A 19,793-nucleotide genomic window follows, 5' to 3' on the forward strand; every position below is an offset into this window, starting at 1 on the left:
CAATCTTTTAGAACAAGTCTTGAAACCCACTTGAAACCCCACGTCCTGAGTCACCTTGATGACGTGTGCTGCCTGAACGCGGGCCCCGAGACACCGTCCGTGTCCTGTTCCGAGATGCGCCGTTTGGCGAGCGGGCTGAGTGCGGGGCAGAGCCCCGGGTAGGAGTGAGACTCGCCGTAGAGACAGAGACGGCCATGCCGTTGCGTCTTTACACCTCGTCCTCGTTGGTTTGGGGCGAGTGCTTTTCCTCCCGAGTCTCTCGCTGCAGTGTGAGCTGCTTGCCCTGTAGCGGAGCCCTGCTGCGGGGGGTGTAAGGTACCGTGTGAAATTGTCCGAGGCTGCAGTTCCAGCTGTGGCGCAACGGGATCGGCCACCTCTCTGCAGGGCCAGGAGGCAGGTTCGATCCCTGGCCCGGCACGGTGGGTTCAGGGATCTGGCATGGCCACAGCTGTGGCTCGGATCTGATCCCTGGCCCGGGAGCTCCACGTGCAGCGGGGCCGCCAAAAAAGAAAAACGAGAGGGACGAGGTTGTCCGAGCTGCCGCAGCCTCTTGGTTGAAGTGGCCGCGCGATTCGAGCAGGGAGCCTCGGCCCTGGTGTTGGTTGTGAGGCGAGGGTCACCCACGCTCGGGCGGTGCAGCGAGGGGAGCCTGGCCGACAGCCGTCTGTCTTGCCCAGAAGACCCTGCCGTGCGAGGCCGCCTGACCGAGTGCCTGGAGACGATTCTGAACAAAGCCCAGGAGCCGCCCAAGTCCAAGAAGGTGCAGCACTCCAACGCCAAGAATGCCGCGCTCTTCGAGGCCATCAGCCTCGTCATCCACCACGACAGGTGCGGGGCGGGGGGCTCCCGACGGGCCCAGCCGGCCTCAAAGGCCGCAGTGTCACCAGCACAGGGCAGGGATTTCGCCTGAGTCCGTGGCCTCCTTTGGGTCCCCACCTGTGCGTCTTCCTTGAGCGTCTCCTAGTGGCAGTGGCCAGGCGGCCTCTCTGGCCCAGAGGCCACTTCTGGCCGTGACTTGATGAAGCCGAGTGCCACTTGCCTGAGCTCAGGGCAGAGGCTCAGGTCCTGGTGCCTTGGCTGCGTGTAGCCTCCTGGGGGCGCAGATTTCTGCAGAGGCGCTGAGAGAGCTCTGGTACGCGTGAGGCCCAGAGGGAATGGGACCCAGGGTCTGAGTTCCGGGGCCCTGGAGCCCGTGCGCGGCGGTGTGCCGCCTCAGGCAGCAGGACCCTCCCAGCGCCTCTCCTGTCCGTGCAGTGAGCCCAACCTGCTCGTCCGCGCGTGTAACCAGCTGGGCCAGTTCCTGCAGCACCGGGAGACCAACCTGCGCTACCTGGCCCTGGAGAGCATGTGCACGCTGGCCAGCTCCGAGTTCTCCCACGAGGCCGTGAAGACGCACATCGAGACGGTCACCAACGCCCTGAAGGCAAGTGTGCTGATCCGGGCGCCGCCTCGCTGCGGGGGAGGGCGGGGGGGTCCCCGCCCCCCGGTCATCGGTCCTGGGTGCCGCGGCTGCGGGGAGCTACCGGCGAGGGCCAGGGGGTCACAGGCGGCTGCACAGCGTGGACCCAGAGTGGATCTGGCCAGCCTCGCCTGCCCCAGGCAGTTCTCTGGCCACCTGCAAGGTGGCCGTCACCACACAGGGCAGCCAACACTGCATCTTGCATGTGGGCAGCGTCGCAATAAAAATTGGCTTTGAGAGAAGTTGCTGCTGCGGCGCAAGGGAGCCACAGCGCCTCTGCAGTCCCAGGATGCAGCTTCGATCCCCAGCCGGGCACAGCGGGTTAAAGGCTCTAGGGTTGCCGCCGCTCCGGTGCAGGTCGCAGCTGTGGCTCGGATCTGATCCCTAGCCCGGGAGCTCCATGTGCCCAGGGGCAGCCAAAAAAAAGTGTTTTTTCGAGTTGATAGAAACTCTTCTTTTTGGTAGAAGGATAAAATATTTTGTCCTTGTCTCCAAGAAAACTCACTCTTTGCAAAGGAACGTGCCCTTTTTTCAAGGAGCTGAGATTCTAGAGGTGGGAGTGCAGCTGAGGTCTTCTGCTCGCCGGGATCGCCAGGGTCGGCCACGGCCGTGTCGCTGCGGGCGGGCACGGAGGCTGTCAAAGCCCCTGTCCTGGTCCCAGGCTCAGTGGAGGGTCGGGCCGGCCCTGTTTCTTCGTGTGTGCGCGTGTTTAACAGACATCTCTGCTGTGTGTTTTGAACACGAGGCCACACGAAGGTTCGAATGTAGCTTTCTGGGGTTTCTCATTCCTCTGCGTGGTTCTGGCGTCTCCTCTGGTGCCTGGGGCAGAAAAGCCCGCCCTTGGGGCGCAGAGGGCTCGGCCCATCAGCAGCGCCTCTCACCTTTGCTGTGCAGCGGCCTCGTGCCAGGGCAGAGCTGAAGGGCGCACCTGGGGTGGGGCCGGGACCCAGCACTGCCACCGGCTCCAGGGCCACGCGGAAGGGGCCGGTCTGTGACCGCACCATGGGAGGCCTCAGACCCCTCTCGGGGGCCGGAGCGCGAGCCCAGCCGGCCCAGAGCTGCCTGGTCCGAGCGCAGGAGCACGGGGGTGGTGAGTTGGCCTGTGAGCGGCTCTGCAGGCCCCGAGCCTGGGGGGGTCCCTGGGGTTGGATGGTGAGTCTCAAAAGGGAGAGGGGCTGCTGAGGACAAGGGGGGGCGCCTGGCTCGCCTGGGCGCCGTGGGTGGCGCCATGGCCAGTCGCCATCTCTCCCCCCCCGGGCCTTGCTCACGCGGCTGTTGCCTCGGGCTTGTTTCCCAGACGGAGCGGGACGTCAGCGTGCGGCAGCGGGCCGTGGACCTGCTCTATGCCATGTGCGACCGCAGCAACGCCCAGCAGATCGTGGCCGAGATGCTGAGCTACTTGGAGACGGCCGACTACTCTATTCGAGAGGAGATTGTGAGTTCTGGTGGCCTCACGACGCGCGCGTGCGTCTCAGCCAAAGTGTTTGCTTCGTCTCTGGTTCCGTTCTACAGGCTTTTTTTTTTGCTTCTCAGGACCACACCTGCTACATACGGAGGTTCCCGGGCGAGGGGTGGAATCGGAGCTGCAGCCGCCGGCCTCCACCGCAGCCACAGCAGCATGGGGTCCGAGCCGTGTCTGCGGCCTGCACCACAGCTCGTGGTAACGCCGGATCTTTCAACCCACTGAGCGAGGCCTGGGAATTGAACCCACGTCCTCATGGATGCCAGTCGGGTTCATTACCACTGAGCCATGACGGGAACTCTGTTCCTCAGACTTTATTGCAAGTCTGCCAGCTGCGGTAAGAGATTCCTGCTTTAGCTTTTCTGTCAGTGTCCTGCGTCCAGCCTACCAGTCTCTCAGAGCGGCTTTGACGCGGCCCTGCCCACCTCCCAGGGCCCAGGGGAGGCTTCGGGTCTGTGGCCGAGGCAGCACAGATTCAGCTTCTGGGGCAGAACCACGCGGCCTGTGCCTCTGCATTCATCCTCGTTTGCTTGGCGGGTTTTCCTCGGGGCTCCTGAGACCCTGGAAGGAGAGGCCTGGGCACTGAGGCTACACGGTGGCCGGTTTCCCGTGGCCTTGGCCGACTGCAGTGCGGGCAGGCGTACCCGACGAGTGCCCTGCGCGCCCCGCGGGCTTCACTGTTGAGGGACGGTCGGGGGCGCAGAGCCAGGGGCCGGAGTGCCTGGGAACCGAGAGCAGCAGGCCTGGACCTCCGCTCGTCTGGCGTGCTTCCTGCAGGGCCACTGGGGCTCGGCGGGGACTCGTGTGCAGCGGCCTGAGCCTCCGTGTCTTGGAAAAGCATTTGTCTTCCTTGGGGGCAGAGCACAGCCAAGGCCCCTTGGGTCCTTTGTGGAGCGAGTGTCCAGGGTCAGAGCCGTGAGTGACCCTCAGGGCCGCTCTAGGCTGGCGTTTGGTTTGAAAATGACAGCCACGTGGCTCTGCCCAGAGTCAGATGTTCAGGTCAGTTTTTTCTTTCTCTTTTTTTTTGGTCTTCTTGGGGCCACTCCCATGGCACATGGAGGTTCCCAGGCTAGGGGTTAAATCGACACCACAGCCACAGCAATGCGGGATCCGAGCCGCATCTGTGACCTACACCCCAGTTCATGGCAACCCTGGATCCTTAACCCACTGAGCGAGGCCAGAGGTGGAACCCGTGTTTTCATAGATGCTAGTGGGGTTCTTTACCACTGAGCCACAAAGGAAACTCCTGATGCTTGGGTTTATTTTTTCAATGCTGCGGCCACTGTGGCCGGTCCAGGGGCCGGTTGCTGGCCCCTCAGGGCTGATGGCCAAGCTTCAGTGGGGAGCATGGGCAGCCCTGGAGCAGGTTGTCCCCCTCTCAGAGGGCGTGGCCCTTGACTGAGCTGTCAGCCAGCCGGGAAAAGGGCCAGGGTATGTGGAGGGCACAGGACGGGGAGGGGGCCTCCGGGTGGGGTAGGGCCGGGGGGGCTGTTGCCGCGTGGTGCCCTGGGCAGAGCTGGCGCCGTCTTCGGTGTGACTGCGTTGGCTCTGAGGGTCCCGCGTGTTGGTGGGCTCCACCTTGGCTCTTACTCCCTTAACTGGCGAGTGCCCGTCCTCGGCCCAGTTCGCCGACACAAGGACGCGGCCAGCACTGCTCTCAGGTCCTGGGCCTGTGCTCTGTCCGTCTGCCTGGCCAGCCCGACCTCTGCGCACTGCGGGGCGGGCCTCCACACCTGGGCCTTCAGCGCCCCTGCCCGCAGCGGGTGGTGAGGACGGGCAGAGCGGGGCCTCGGGTCTGGGGGCTTGGGAGGTGTCTCTGTCAGGGAGCGTGGAGGACTTGTGGCAGTGACCTGGGCAGGGGTCTTGGCCGGAGAGCATGAGGGTGCAGAGGTCCCTGGGAGCTAGGCCGCCACGGCGGGGTGGCGGCAGCAGGGACACCGGCCAGGGTGACTGTGAAGGGCCCTGAGGGTGCAGCGTCAGAGCAAGTCCTGGGCTTGAAGGCCAAGGCCAAGGGCAGTGACAAGGCTGTGTCAGGATGACACGGGGCTCGGGACAGGCCAGAGGGAGTGCAGAGCAGGTGGCGGGGGGCCGGGCTGCAGCAGGGGCTGAGGGTGCAGTCGGGAGGTGGAGCCAGGCAGGGGGGCTGTCAGGGTGGCAGCTCGTGCTGTGGAGGGCAGGCTCAGGGCAAGGAGAGCCTGTGTCTTGGAGAGGCCAGGGGTTTGCTTTCAGCGGCCTGGAGTGGGTGCCCCTGGGCAGCGCGCGGGTCTCCCGTGGAGAGGAGAGGGGAGCTGGTGAGGGCAGCGGCCCCGGGGAGCATGGCCCCTTTGCCAGTGGGGTTTCTCGTGCCCTCCTGGGGCTCCCGAGAGCCTCCCCTTGGGCGCGCGTGCCTGGCGGCCAGTGCGGCGGCCTCAGATCCCCCCCCCCCCGCGAGGAGGTGGCTGGTGCTGTCCGGCCCCCTCCGTGCGCCTGAGGCTTCCCGGGCGCCGCTCTGGTCCGCGGGCCCGGTCCTCCGAAGCCCCCGAGCTGGCGCGGCGGGGCCGGTGAGCGCGCGCCGTCCTCCGCAGGTGCTGAAGGTGGCCATCCTGGCGGAGAAGTACGCCGTGGACTACACGTGGTACGTGGACACCATCCTCAACCTGATCCGCGTCGCCGGCGACTACGTGAGCGAGGAGGTCTGGTACCGGGTCGTCCAGATCGTCATCAACCGGGACGACGCGCAGGGCTACGCCGCCAAGACCGTGTTCGAGGTGCGCCGGCGCCGGTCCGCTCCCGCCCGCGCCTCCGCGCCCCGGACTCCCCGACTCCCGCAGCGCCGCGCCTCGGCGGGGGCCTGTGTTCCTCCTCGCCCTGAGCTCCGCACAGCGGCCCCGGGGGGGGGGGCGGGGAGGGAGGCGCGCTTGGCTTGCCCGGAGGGCGCCGGACTGAGAGGCTGCCCGGGGTCGCGGCCTCGGCCGGCCCGTGGGCGGCAGCGGGTACTGCCAGGCGCTGGCCCTGCTCCGGCCTGCCTGTCAGGTTTGGGGGGGGGGCCGCTCCCATGCTGGGGGCGGCCTCAGCCGCGGCCCTGGGGCCGCCTTGCTCCTGCCCCCCTCTGCCGAGGCGGCCCGGAGGGCGGACGGGCCGGAACGGGTGCCCGGAGGGGCTCGGGGTCCCAGGGGCCAGGCTGGCATGGGGGGCCGCCACCCTCCACAGGAAGACGGCTGAGCCCGTGCTCCCGGCTCGGCCGCTCCGGCCTGCGCTGCGCTCGTGGCCCTGCTCACCACGCGCCCTTTTGCAGGCCCTCCAGGCCCCGGCGTGCCATGAGAACCTGGTCAAAGTGGGCGGCTACGTCCTGGGGGAGTTTGGGAACTTGATAGCGGGAGACCCCCGATCCAGGTGAGTGCCTGGCGCTGGGAGCCCCTCGCCCTGGTTCTCAGCTGCGTCGGCTCTGGTGGCCCGGGTGGGACGTCGGGGTTCTGCTGGGAGGGCCATGTGGCTGGGGGTCAGGCCCTGCCAAGGGCAGCCCGCACTCAGCCCGCAGCTGGGAGGGCGCGGCCGAGGCCTCAGCGGGGGGGAGGCCGGTCTCCTGAGTCACTCGTCACCCAGCCTCCCGCGCTGCGGGACGCCTGGGGGCTGGGCCAGGCCCCGGGGCTGACCTGTGCCCCTTCTGTGCCCCCGCGCAGCCCGCTGATCCAGTTTAACCTGCTGCACTCCAAGTTCCACCTGTGCAGCGTCCCCACCAGGGCGCTGCTTCTGTCTACGTACATCAAGTTCGTGAACCTCTTCCCGGAGGTGAAGGGCACCATCCAGGACGTGCTGCGCAGCGACAGCCAGCTGCGCAACGCCGACGTGGAGCTGCAGCAGCGGGCCGTGGAGTACCTGCGGCTCAGCACCGTGGCCAGCACCGACATCCTGGTGGGCACCGCCCCCCGCCCGGGGCCGGAAGCCGGGCGCCCCCCGTGGCGCTGACCCTGGCTTGCTTCCCCGCCAGGCGACCGTCCTGGAGGAGATGCCCCCGTTCCCGGAGCGCGAGTCCTCCATCCTGGCCAAGCTCAAGAGGAAGAAGGGCCCGAGCACGGTGACAGACCTGGAGGAGGCCAAGCGGGACAGGGGCGCCGACGTCAACGGGGGCCCCGAGCCTGCCCCGGCCAGCGCCAGCGCTGCGGTGCGTTCCCACCTGACGGTGCACCCTGCTCGAGCTCCTGGGGCAGCTGGTCCCTGAGCCCCGGGAGCCCCGACGGTTGTCGGCGGCGGGCTGACACCGACACCTGGGCCAGCTCTGCAGCCTGGCAGGTGTCGCCTGGCTCAGAGTCGGCTCCGCGTTGGCCTGGGCTCTGGTGAGGCCGCCTGCTCACGCTCTGGCCCACCTGTCTGCGGACCCGTCCTGCTCTCCGCGTCGGCTTGGGGCGGATCCCCTCCTCTGCCCCTGGAGGTTTTCCGTGGAGAGCCGGTTAGAGCCGGCGGTACTGGGAAGGTGGCCCCCAGCATTGCTGGGGGAAGATGCCAGCTTGAGAGTGGCCTGCTTCCTTTCTCACCCTAGCCGGGGTGGGGGGCCTGGGAGCAGGCTTGTCGGCGCTGCTGGGTGGCGGTCCCGCGGCTCTGCGACCGGCTCCTTCCGTCCAGTGGGACCGAAGCCTGGAGAGCTGTCTCTCCCTCCAGGATGCTGGTGTGGCCGGGGGATGTCGGGGGGCCCAGGACAGGTCCCAGAGGTGCCGTGTGCCTGCGTGCCTGCAGACGGGGCCTGGGCGGTTTGTGGGTCCACAGTGTGCCTGTGTCTGAGCCCTGGCACTCTGGCGGGGGGGTCTGCGCCCCACCCCCGTGTGTGCCAGTGCCCCGGGACCACCATGAGCCCTGAGCTCGGACCTGACTTGGGGTGCCGTTGCCCTCGGGCCCCCACCTGCGTCCTGATGCTCTCTCCAGAGGCGCCCTCTGGAGGCCGTGGATGGGGGTTCTCATTTGTCCTCAGGGTGGGGTAGTGGGGACTGGGCCCGGAGGCAGGGGAACGGGACAGCAGAGGGACTGGGCTTCTGTCCTGGAGTCTTCCTGCCCCTGCCTCCAGCCTGGGGGCGGGGGGGGGCCCTCTTCACAGCGGCGTTGAGGTGTCTGGCGCTTACGCGCTTACCTGTGACATCTTCTGTGTGGCACGGGCCAGGATGGTGTTGATTGAGGATCAGAGGCCGTGCTGGGGCGGGGGGGTTTCTTCCGTGGCGGTCCCGGAGGTTGGCTCCTTGGCTCCGGCCCGCCTTCTGTGCATCTCCAGTCTCTTGCGGTGCCAGGGCCGCCTCTGCTGGGCGTCTGGAGGGAGACTCCCATTCTCCTGGGGCTTTGGGCTGGCGCCCGGGGCAGGTGCAGCCTGTGCAGAGGGGGCACCTTGCCAGCTCCTTGGGGAGGGTCTCCCGAGTCCTAAAATGGGGAGGCGGTGAGGAGGGTAGAGCCCGCCGTGGCGTCGGGGAGGGGCAGTGGCTCCCGGGCCTCCCGTCCTCCCGGCAGAACAGCCGTGCTTCTGTCTGTTAGCCCGTTTGTGGTGCGTGTTTGGTGAGTCGCACAGAAGGGTTTTCCTATTTTTTTTTTTTTTTTTTGGTCTTTTTGCTATTTCTTGGGCCGCTCCCACGGCATATGGAGGTTCCCAGGCTAGGGGTTGAATCGGAGCTGTAGCCACCGGCCTACGCCAGAGCCACAGCAACGCGGGATCCGAGCCGTGTCTGCAACCTCCACCACAGCTCACGGCAACGCCGGATCGTTAACCCACGTAGCAAGGGCAGGGACCAAACCCGCAACCTCATGGTTCCTAGTCGGATTCGTTAACCACTGCGCCACGACGGGAACTCCGGTTTTCCTACCTTAACGGGCGTTGGAGCCGCTCTTCAGGGGCCGGGGTGGAAGGAGGCGGAGGGGAGATGACCCCGACGGGCTGCAGGTGGTCCTGCCGTGACAGGCGCCTTTCTTGTATGGTCTTTAGCGAGGCTTGAGGCGCCTGTGCTCGCCTGCTGCCCTCAGGTGGCCGGGCTCCTGGGGAGGGCGGCGCCCGCCTGTGGCGCGGGTCCCGAGGTGCTCCGCAGGCCAGGGGCCACCTGCGGGCTGTTTCACCCAGGCCCTCCCTGACGGCGGCGTGGCCGGTTTTTCTCTGGTCCCCTCGCCGCCTCCTGGCCACCCGCTGGCTGGGGAGTCCGGCCTGGCCTGCCGGCTCTACCCACGAGCTCCCCACTAGCCAGCGCCTTCTGCCGCGGGGTCGGCCTCACGCTGCCCGCCCTGGAGCCCCGGGGACGGAGGGGCCGTCGCAGGGCAGAGCTCCCACCGCTCAGACCCACACGCTCTTTGCAAGTTTGATAAGGGCGTCTTTGTCTCAAAGTAGACTGTCACAGGTCAGCGCGTCTGCCGCCGCGGGTGGGTTTTCAGGAATTCAGCGCCACGCTCTGAGGAGGGAAGCGGAATAAGCACTTGTTTACACTGAGGTGTGATCTTCGCGTGCTGAGTCCTCCGCCCAGCTCGGCTGCAGGGCTGAGGGCGAGGCTGGCGGGTGCCCAGGGCCGGAAGAGAGCAGGCCCTTGGCCTTCAGCAGCAGGGCGGCATTGGTGGCGGGAGGCGGGTGCGAGAGCTGCTGCCGGCTGCCACCTCCTGAGGTCCCGGGAGGGGCTCTCCCGTTCCTGGTCCTTGCCCACGACACCCTCTTCGCGGGAGTCAGACGCTGCGCATTTCTGGAGCTTCTGTGCCTGGCAGGTGCAGGCCCCGCCTGTGGGCGTCTGCTTTCTGGGCAGCTGGTGGGGCCTTGGGCGGGGGCGGGGGGCGGGGGGGAGTGTGCTGAGTGGTTTGGGAGGGGCTGGTTCTGCCTGGCGTTGAAAAGCAGCTATTTGTTTCCAGTTTTTTTTTTTTTTTTCCTTGCAGGCTTTTTATCTGCTCTTTCTCTGTGACAGGATAAAAGTTAAAAGTGCTTGAGAGGGCACCCCAGGGGTTCCCGTCATGGCTCAGTGGTTAACGAACCCAGCTAGGATCCATGAGGACGCGGGTTCCATCCCCGGCCTCCCTCAGCGGGTCAAGGGTCAAGGGTCTGGCGTTGCCGTGAGCTGTGGTGTAGGTCACAGACGTGGCCTGGATCCCACGTGGCTGTGGCTGTGGTGCAGGCCGGCGGCTACAGCTCCAGCTGGACCCCTGGCCTGGGAACCTCCGTATGCCATGGGTGTGGCCCTGAAAAGACGAAAGACAAAACCCCAAACCAAAAGCCAGTGCACCCTGACAAGCCGCTTGCCTGTGGTCCTCGCCGCCCCAGGCTTCGCGTGGTGGTCAGCGACGGGCACGCTTGTCTTTCTCAAACCGGACGCCCCTCTCTGGAGCGGCGGAGGGGAGCAGCCCGGGCTGGCACGGCACTGTGCCCAGAGGGTTCTGCACTGACCCTGCCTTGCGTCCCTGTTTTCCAGTCCACGCCATCGCCGTCAGCAGACCTCCTGGGGCTGGGGGCCGCGCCCCCGGTCCCCGCGGGGCCCCCGCCCTCCTCCGGCGGGCTGCTCGTGGACGTGTTCTCAGACTCACCCTCTGCTGTCGCGCCCCTGGCTCCGGGCTCCGAGGACAACTTTGCCAGGTAGGCTGTCTCCCGTGTCTGGGGGCGGGGCGGGGGGGGACGACTCTGCCCTGGCCCCCCGGCCCAGGCCATGGCCGGGCTCCGCCGGGCCCTTCCTCCCGGGCCCTCCCGGGCTCCACGGGGCCGGCCGCCCAGCCGCGTCCTGTTTGCTGGGGCCCCTGCGGCCTCGGCGTCCTTGGCCTCTTCCCCGCTCTTGCCCTTGAGCCGCCCTGCCTCCCCTGGCTTCCCGCCGCGGGTCTGCCTTCCGGGCGCCCCTGGCCTCGTCCTCAGGAACGCTCTGCAGGGGCAGGGCGCTGCCTTCTCCTGAGCGCCGTCTCCGCCGCCCGCCTCCTGCCGCTCTCCGACCCGCGTCCGTCCACGGGCCTGGCTTCCCGCTGCCGGCTTTGCCCCCTTTCCCCGTTTTCAAAACGGATCCCAGGCTGCTCCTCCCAGCACGTCGGCTCCCCCATCTCTCCGGCTCTGGGGATCCTGGGCCTCTGCCCTCCTCAGGCTGGCCTCCCTCTGTCTGCTGGTCTGAAACCCCGCCGGGAGGGCGGGGGAGCCCGAGGGAGACCCGAGTCTCCAGGGACCCCGCCAGGGGAGTTAGGGCGGCAGAGGACGTCCTTTATGGTTCCTCTAGACAGCGCAGCTAGTTCTTTGCCTCGCGGGCTGGAAGCGCCTGGGGCCGGGCAGCTTGGCGCGCTGCTCGCCTTCTGTCCCGGGCTGAGAACAGACTTTTTAAAAAACTGAGGTATGGTTGATGTACTTACTGGTTTCAGGTGTACCACAGAGCAGTTCCCCGCTTTAAAGGTTTCATTCCACTTGAAGTTGTGATAAAATAGGGGGTTATTTCCGTGGGTTGCACCGTAGGTCCTTTCAGCTCATCTGCCTACTGGGTACGTCTCAGATGCCCCCCCCCCACCCCACTGGGAACCACCAGCCTGTTCTGGGTGTCTGCTTGGTCCTGTGGCGTCATCCTCGCTTCGTTTCAAAGTCCACGTGTGCCGCTGCCGCGGTGTCTGTGTGTCCCTGACTGACTTCGCTCAGCGTGACGCCCTCGCGGTCCGTCCGTGTTGTTGGAGATGACGAAGTCTCATTCTTTTATGGCTGAGTGGTGTCCCCAAGTCCGTACACACCACGTCTTTATCCATCCTTTTCTTTTTCTGTCTTTTCAGGGCCATGCCCACGGCATATGGAGGTGCCCAGGCCAGGGGTCACATCGGAGCTGCAGCTGTCAGCCTGCGCCGCAGCCGCAGCCACGCCAGATCCTTCACCCACTGAGCGAGGCCGGGGACCGGACCTGCAAGCTCGTGGTTCCTCGTCGGATTCGTTAACCGCTGCGCCACGACGGGAACTCCTGGGCTTTCTTTGCTTTCTATGTTTTCTTCTAGGAGTTGTACGAGTCCAGATCTTACGTTTAGATCTTTAATCCTTTTGCGTTATTCTTGTATGTGGTGTGGGAAGGTGTTCTCATCTCCTTCTTTTACAAGTGGCGTCCAGTTTTCTCAGCGCCGGGGACATCGGGGCGGAGAGGGCTCAGTGGCGTCGGCCGCGTGGCCCGCGGGGCAGCCAGGCGGGGCTGTTGGCCACACGCAGGCTGGAGGCCGGTGCCTGGCGGCGGGCGAGCCTGCGGTCTGACCTGGGCGTGTGCCTGTGCCCTGGAGCCCACGTCCTGAGTCAGCGGGCAGCCGCGGGTGGCTGGCGGGCGCTTGGTGAGGAGCAGAAGGACTGACCCTGGCCCGGGGCCCTAGCAGGGGGTGCCTTCGTGCTGTTCGGGCTTGCTTTCCTCCTCCCCTCACGGCCCAGAGAGGCTTTGCCAGACCCCGTGTTCTTTAAACCCTTTCTCAAGATGAATCTTTGTGTTTTGGGGAGGCGGCTTTGGGTGGGTCACATGCTGTCCCTTGTCCCCCAGGTTTGTCTGTAAGAATAACGGAGTCTTGTTCGAAAACCAGCTGCTTCAAATTGGACTGAAGTCCGAGTTTCGGCAGAACTTAGGTATGTGTTTAACTGAGTGGAAGCGTCTCTTAGAAGTTACGGGGAGAAGGTATTTTCTGACTAGGTATCTCGTAAGGGTCTAGTTTCTGGAATGTGTAGAAGACTTCCAATCAACAACAGGAAAACAACCAGTTAAAACCGCAGGTGGCCTCCCTCGCCACACAGCGGGCTAAGGATCCAGTGTTGTCACCGCTGTGGCTGGGTTTGATTCCTGACCCAGGAACGTGCACGTGTGGCAGGCCCGGCCAGCGACCCCCCCCCCCCCGCCCTGAAAACAACTCCAAAGGCTTTTTGCGCCCCCTCCCCCCAGCCTTCCGCATCTCTGGGCCCCGCCTGCAGCCTGGTCTAGACGCGGGGCAGGCAGGGAGGCAGGGGGGCCCCCAAAACCCAGGGGGCGGTTTCGTCCTCGGCCGGTGGGGGCTTAGACGCTGGCCGTGGCTTCTGAGCTCGGGGGAGGGTATTGCCCCCTGCCATCCTTTCCAGGATGGGCGGCTCTCAGCCCTTCCTGGCCCAGAGGCGCCCCCGGCGTCTCTGTCGGGGCGCCGAGGACCCGCTGGCGAGCCGGCTCTCCCGCCTCCCAGGTCGCATGTTCATCTTTTACGGAAACAAGACCTCCACGCAGTTCCTGAGCTTCACGCCCACGCTCGTCTGCTCCGATGGCCTCCAGGCCAATATCCTTGTGCCGTGGCCCCGGCCCTCTGGGGTCCAGAGGCGGGTTTTGAGGTTCTGTGTAGGGGTAGGAAGACGCGCCTGCAGCCTCAGGGTACCCTCCTGGGCCCCGGGTGTGCGGGTGCCGCCTGGGAGGGGCACGCAGGCCTGGCCTGGCCCCCCAGCTCCCATCCCCCCCAGGCAGCGTGAGGGCCGGGGCGCCTGGGACCCCCTGAAGCCTGAGGCCTGGGACGTGAGCTGCTCCCGCCACCGTCAGTCAGCCTCGCCGCCCAGATGTCCTCTCTGGCGCTGGGGCCGCTTGGGGAGGTGAGGGGAAGGCCCGGCTGGGCCACGGAGACGCAGCGCGGCCGGGCCGTTCCTGCGTTAGGTGAGTGTGTTTCACACGCAGACTCTTAGAGCTCGACGTGTGGGCGGTCGCTGCAAAGGTGCGCGTGGAAGGCTGCGGCCGGATCGGGACGTGCCCCCCCCCCCGCGCCTCTGCCCCCGGGGCCCACTCGGCCCGGCCGGCCGCCTTCCCCGCGCTGCCCCGGCTTCCTTGACCCGCGCACATCTGAGCCTGCGGACCCAGCCCGTGGGCCCCACCGTGGATGGGGGCGCGCAGGTGCAGCAGGCCGTCAACATAGAGTGCCTGTCCGACTTCGCGGAGGCGCCCGTGCTCAGCGTCCAGTTCAGGTGGGCCTGGGGTCGCCGGCCACGCCTGCCGGACTGCCCCCTCCTCCCGAGGGTGTGGTCGGTGGGGGCTTCAGGGAGCGTGTGGGGGCGGGGGCGAGAGGGCGCCTGGGGTCCAGGGCGCCTCCTTCCAGGCCCAGTGCTTCCAGGTGAGACACCGAGGGGCCCGCCCTGCGGGGCTGGGGGCTGGGGCAGCGGCCGGTCGGCTGCCCCGGGGCCAGCGCCTTGTCTGCGCACGCCTACGTGGTTGCCCTTCAAGCCTGCGTGCTGTTTAGATGATTTTTTTTTTTTTGTCTTTTTGCCATTTCTTGGGCCGCTCCCGCGGCATATGGAGGTTCCCAGGCTAGGGGTCGAATCGGAGCTGTAGCCGCCGGCCTACGCCAGAGCCACAGCAACGCGGGATCCGAGCCGCATCTGTGACCTACACCACAGCTCACGGCAACGCTGCAGACTTAACCCACTGAGCAAGGCCAGGGATCGAACCCGCAACCTCATGGTTCCTAGTCGGGTTCGTTAACCACTGCGCCACGACAGGAACTCCTCAGACTCTTTTCTTGAGTCTTTTCCTGGGAAGAAGAAACCCACACCGCTTCAGCCAACGAGGAGCTGCCGGGTGTGCGCTGCCGGGGACGGGGAAGAGGTGGCGCTGTCCGGGGTCGGCGGGATGTCCCCGGGGCTCGGGGCCGCCCTCCCAGAGCTCTCGGCCCTTGGTGCCCTGGGGGGGGGGGGCGGCGCTGGGGCCTGGACGCTCCTGCGGCCACCTGCTCTCTGCATCTTGTCTCTTCGCTGCTCGCAGGTACGGGGGAACCTTTCAGAATGTGTCCGTTAAGCTGCCAATCACACTCAACAAATTTTTCCAGCCCACAGAGATGGCTTCTCAGGATTTCTTCCAGCGTTGGAAGCAGCTGAGCAGGTGAGCGGGCCGGCCTGTCCCCGGGCGGGTGGGGGGCCTCTGGGTCTTGGCCTCAGCTGGCGGCGCGGCCTCTGTCCCTCGCAGTCCCCAGCAGGAGGTGCAGAGCATCTTCCGAGCGAAGCACCCGATGGACACGGAGGTCACCAAAGCCAAGGTAGCGCCTCGCTGCGGACAGGCGGGGTCGGGCCTGGCCAGGGCCCTGCGGCTGCCGCCAGCTCCCCTCTGACCCTCAACTCTGCGCACAGATTATTGGCTTTGGCTCTGCACTCCTGGAGGACGTGGATCCGAACCCTGCAAACTTTGTGGGTGCAGGCATCATACACACCAAAACCAGCCAGATTGGGTGCCTGCTGCGTTTGGAGCCGAATCTGCAAGCCCAGGTTAAGCCCCTTGAGGAAACTGCTAAATACACCCCAGTCGTTGTGCTTTGTTGTTGTTTTGGTTTGGGTTTTTTTGGTCTTTTTAGGGCCACACCCGCGGCATCTGGAGGTCCCCAGGCGAGGGGTCGAATCGGAGCTATAGCTGCCGGCCTCCACCACAGCCACAGCCACGCCAGGTCCGAGCCGCGTCTGTGACAACACCACAGCTCACGGCAACGCCGGGTCCTTAGCCCCCTGGGTGAGGCCAGGCGTTGAACCCATGTCCTCCTGGATCCTAGTCGGGCTCGTTACCCCTGAGCCACGATGAGAACTCTGGATGCGTGTGGTCGTTTCACGGGAAGCCGCTGCGTTGCTTCCCGGCCAGGGCGCCGCCGCACAGCCCACCAGGCGTATGTGGAGGTCGGGTTGGTACACATTTGCCCAGGCTCTTGTTGTCCCGCCTGTGAACCAGCTCCCCAAAGCCAGCGTGGTGCCTTCGGGCTGGCTGAGCAGGGGCTCTGAGGGCTCCGTGGCCCTGACCCGCCGTGCCCTCTGTTCCAGATGTACCGACTCACGCTGCGGACCAGCAGAGAGACGGTCTCGCAGAGGCTGTGCGAACTGCTCTCGGAACAGTTTTAATCAGCGAGGACAGAGGGTCGGGCCGGCTCTGCGTTTTTCTTCGTCTCCACCCCGTCTTCGTGCTGCGAGTGAACACCTCGTCTAGTGTCGCAGCCGAGGCCCTCCCCGCTGCCGCGGCCCGTCCCCGACGGGGCGGGTGGGATCCTGGGCGGTTGACGAAGAGACCCCTCGGCCTGGACTCAGCCGGCTGCCAGCCAGGACGAGGGGCACGGATCCCGGGATGGACTTTGATGGAAATCAGGACAGTTCTGGGGTTAAATCTACAAATTAAAGGGAAATTAGAAGTTTGAAAATGAGAATTTTGGAAGTTTTATTGAGGTGCCGCTGCTGTCCTGCTGAGAATTCATCTCTGAAGCCCTGAGCAGAGAGGCGGGTGCTCCCTCTGCGCTGGGCGGCGCCCGCCGGGTGTGGGAGACGTGGGAGGAGGGACGGGGCTGCCGGGTCCACCTGCGGCCCGGGCCTTGTCCTCCGGGCTCTGGGGGCGAGCACGGTGCCGTGGCCTTGGGGGCCGAGGTCTGAACCCAGGCGTTCGCCCCACGCGTGTCTTCGAGGGCTGTCGAGGAGAGCGTGTGGCCCGGCTGGGTGGGACCCCGCCTCCTTTTCCCAGCACCCGCCCCCTAGAGGGGGGTTGTGCAACCGTCCGAGCCCCTTCATGTGCAGCGGGGAGGGGTCCTGGTGGCTCCAGACCAGGTGTGTACCTAACCTCACGCTTCTCTGAGTCTCAGGCCCAGGACGGGCGCCGGTTAGTGACGGCGGGGCTCACCGTGGGCCAGCGGAGCAGCTCCTCAAGCCGAGCGGGTCTCTTCCCTGTGCAGTGGCCTCACATGTGGGAGTCCCCGCTGCAGGCTGCGGAGCTGTGGACCTCGGCCCGCGTGGTCGGAGGCGGGGGCCTGTGTGTGGTCAGGAAGCAGAGGCCGTGCGGGGTTAAGCTGGTGCCAACCCCCTGCATGCGGCTCTCCCAGTTGTCACCCTGCGCTGGCCCGCCGGGCTGCGTGTCCGTGCCTCGCGATGCTGTGTGTCCCCGAGTGGCCGACACGCCAGGCGGGCGGCAGGCACAGGCCGCGAGTTTGTCCTAAATGGACATGTCTGCCCCGGCCCTGTTGTTCCTTGGTTTTCCAGCAGGGACCCAGCGCTAGATGTGCCAGGGACAGAGCCACGGGGGGCACGGGCGCACAGTGGCCGTCTGCCGAGGTCCAGGTCCTGGGGAGGCCACCACGGGGAATGGCCGTGTGGGTGCTGGGCCCACTGCACCGCAGATGCCCCAGCTCAAGGTCCCCGCCCCTGCGCCCCTGCACAGGCGCTGCCGGGTGCAGCCCTGCTGTTGTCCAAGCTGCTGGATGGTGCTTGGGCCCAGGCCCCGGTGTGAGCGGCCCTCCTGCTCCTGCTCCATCCTCTTGGAGATGCCCACACGCCGGGCAGCGTCCTCCCGCAGAGCGTGCTCTCTCCCGGGGGAAGCCCGGACGGTGAAGGGGGCGCGTGCGGGCTTGGGAGGGAAAGACACCCGGCCGACAGCCCCAGGCCCCGTCCCATGGGCCACGTGAGCGCCAGCGGCCCGGGCAGGGCGCCTGGCCGGCGCGGGGCCAGCATCGTAACCTGGGTCTGGTCGCGGGGCGGGACGTGTAGGTGCGTCAAGGTGTCGGGCTTTGGGCCCTGCGCTTGGGTTCAGGCCGCGCGGTGGAGCCTGAGGGGTTCATTCTGGGGCCCCCACCCCCGCCCCCAGCGCATGCCGCGGGCACCCCTTCTGGAGGCCTTGGCCTCACGGACAAGTGGGCCCAGGCCCCTTCCTGAGCTCACACGGGGTGCCCCCACCATGGATGTGCGGGGTCCCCTGGGACCGAGGGCCTGGTGGGAGAGGGTCCTGCGGGGGCGGGGCCCTCACTGGTGCTGGTCCCACCCCACGGGGTGGGCGCAGGGCTGGGGGTGCGGAGCACCCAGCAGCGGGGGAGGCGACGTGAACAGAGCTCACAGCAAGCCTCTGAGCCTTGACCAGTGCCAGTTTATTTGTTATCTGCTCACGGCGGGCGGCGGGGGTGCCCCCTCCCCTTCCCGGCCCCGGGCCTTGCCCGCCCAGGACCCCCAGAGCGGCCGTCCTTTGGGCGCCCACCCTGCGGCCGGCCCCACGGGACTGAAGGGGGCCGTGGGGCGACGGGGGGGGGCGAGGCTGGGACGGTGCCCCGTGCGGCCAGGAGGCCTGGGCCTGGGCGGGAGCTGTAGGGCTGGCCCTCTGAGCCTCCTCCGAGGGCGGGGGCGAGGGCGAGGGCGAGGCCGGGCGGCGGGCGGCCTCTAGCCCGAGCAGTGCTGGGGGCGGCACTCGCAGCGGAGGAACACCTGCAGCGTGAGCGTCAACGGCTGGCCCTGCGCCCCAGGGTCGGCGCAGGGCAGCACGAGCTGCTGCTCATGGGAGCTGACGGGGTAGCAGCAGCCACAGCGGGTGTCCACTTGCAGGGTGTCCGTGTTGAAGCTGCGAAGGCGGCGGCAGGGAGCGAGGATCAGGGGGCCGCCAGGGTCCGGGGCGCCGCCCTCCCCGCTCTCCGATGACGGGCCACCCCATGTGCTGTGCGGGTGCCCGGGCGGATCTTTCCTGCTCCTCCCGGGGCCTCTGGGGGACAGGGCGGCTCCAGGCCTGGGACCCGACAGAGACCCCCTGAGCTGACCGCTCACCTGGCTGAGGAGGCGCAGACGCCCTCGCAGCGGGTCATTGTCACGTTGGCTGTGCACCCCTGGTAGGTGACCTCCTCCTCGAACTCCTTCACGCTGCAAGACCCTGCGAGCCGAGAGGAAGAGGTCAGACGGTCGCCCCAGGGCAAGGCTGGAGAGCAGGTGTGGCCTCTCGGGGCCCTGTGCCTGGTCCCCTCGAGGGCGGACGTACCTGGCTCAGAGCCTCAGGTTTTTAAGTCCCTCCTTGTGGGGTATGGTGGGTGGTGGTGGCTCTGCTGAGGGTGGCCTGTCAGCTGCCTGAGCGCTTAGCTGGTCTGGGTACGCGCCAGCCCCTCCTGCCCACAGTGGTATCTGCCCTGGGCCCCGGGCCAGGCTGTCTCTTTCGGTCCAAGCCCCCTGAGCTCAGACGCCCCGGCTTAATGTGGGAACAAAGCCTGACGTGAGGTTTTGTGTGCTTTCTTCCCGGAAATTGGCTGTACTGGGAGGCCCCCAAAGTCAAGGGTTTTCTCAGAGGACGTGGCAGATGCCCGGCACTAGTCCTGGTTGACCTACACTCAGCCCCCAGCATCTCTTGCCACCTCCCCTCACAACCCAACACCAATCTGTGGGCACAGGTGTTTCTGGTCTGCTGCTGGGCCCAGTCCCTGTGGGAGGGACAGGGCCGGATGACAGTGTCCCCGGAAGGGACAGATGGCATCACAAGGGCTCCCTGCAGGGGTCTGTACTTGGTGGGAGTTAGGGGACCTGCTGTGAGCTCCGTCCTGCATCTGAGCCAATGGACAGACTGTAGGGACGTGTCGTCTTGGTGCCCTGGTGGCTGGCTGAGCAGTGTTGCTATTAGGAACTGCCATTGTGGCACGCGAGGGAAAAAGCAGAGATGGGACCGTGTCTCCTGCCTTCCCAGCTGCCCCCTTAGCCTCGAGCCTGGCCTGCCCTGCTTTTCCACTGGGGGTGAGGAGGAGAGGCTTGGGGGACAGGGCCCTGGCTGCCTCGCTCTGGGTCCTGTGGCCTCCAGCTGTTCTCCCCTGCTGGCCTCCCACCCTGTCCTCATGGGCAGCCTGCACTCAGTCCTTGTCCCACAAGAGAAGGACCACGTTTCCAATGCCGTCCTGCAGTGGACAGAAGGCTGGGGGTGTGAGGGGACCCCGGTCTGGGGGATGGGTTTCATGGGGGGAGCACCTGAAAGCAGAGGAGGGGTGTGCCCGGAGGACATGTGGGCTCTGGCAGGCCCGGGGCAGGGAGGCTGCCTGCAGACCGAGACCCGGGCAGGTGCCAGCCCTGGGACCCGGGAGCCCGACTGCCAGTCCCAGCTCAGCCCCAGCGGCCAGCGGGGGTGAGACCCTTGCCTCCTTTCTGCATCATGGGAGGGTTGGAATGAGGGACACTCAGGGTCCCCCGAGCTCTGGAGAGAGCATCCATGGAAGGCTGCCGGGGGGCCTTCG

General features: G+C 66.7%; 2 protein-coding genes across 3 annotated transcripts in view; one reads left to right on the top strand and one right to left on the bottom strand.

Annotated features, from left to right (window-relative positions):
* Positions 1-15,989, top strand: part of AP2A2 (adaptor related protein complex 2 subunit alpha 2) — a 44,312-nt gene extending 28,323 nt beyond the window's left edge. Inside the window, exons 8-22 of one of the 2 annotated variants that reach the window (XM_047774902.1) lie at positions 678-828; positions 1,255-1,423; positions 2,757-2,894; positions 5,486-5,668; positions 6,196-6,293; positions 6,581-6,812; positions 6,889-7,062; positions 10,310-10,470; positions 12,362-12,444; positions 13,026-13,115; positions 13,662-13,785; positions 14,579-14,695; positions 14,780-14,849; positions 14,941-15,075; positions 15,616-15,989. In XM_047774902.1, coding sequence (XP_047630858.1) covers positions 678-828; positions 1,255-1,423; positions 2,757-2,894; positions 5,486-5,668; positions 6,196-6,293; positions 6,581-6,812; positions 6,889-7,062; positions 10,310-10,470; positions 12,362-12,444; positions 13,026-13,115; positions 13,662-13,785; positions 14,579-14,695; positions 14,780-14,849; positions 14,941-15,075; positions 15,616-15,693 — 2,003 coding nt within the window. In that variant the 3' untranslated portion in view covers positions 15,694-15,989. The remainder of the gene's footprint in view (positions 1-677; positions 829-1,254; positions 1,424-2,756; positions 2,895-5,485; positions 5,669-6,195; positions 6,294-6,580; positions 6,813-6,888; positions 7,063-10,309; positions 10,471-12,361; positions 12,445-13,025; positions 13,116-13,661; positions 13,786-14,578; positions 14,696-14,779; positions 14,850-14,940; positions 15,076-15,615) is intronic. The other variant, XM_047774904.1, reaches the window with a different exon arrangement.
* Positions 15,990-17,889: 1,900 nt separating this feature from the next.
* MUC6 (mucin 6, oligomeric mucus/gel-forming) overlaps positions 17,890-19,793 on the bottom strand; it is a 29,812-nt gene continuing 27,908 nt past the window's right edge. The window contains exons 53-54 of the mRNA XM_047774059.1: positions 18,355-18,457; positions 17,890-18,154 (exon numbers count right to left, since the gene is read on the bottom strand). Of these exons, the coding sequence (XP_047630015.1) occupies positions 17,977-18,154; positions 18,355-18,457 (281 nt within the window). The 3' untranslated portion in view covers positions 17,890-17,976. The remainder of the gene's footprint in view (positions 18,155-18,354; positions 18,458-19,793) is intronic.

The sequence above is a fragment of the Phacochoerus africanus genome, chromosome 4 (genome assembly GCF_016906955.1).
Source record: "Phacochoerus africanus isolate WHEZ1 chromosome 4, ROS_Pafr_v1, whole genome shotgun sequence".
NCBI lineage: Eukaryota > Metazoa > Chordata > Mammalia > Artiodactyla > Suidae > Phacochoerus > Phacochoerus africanus.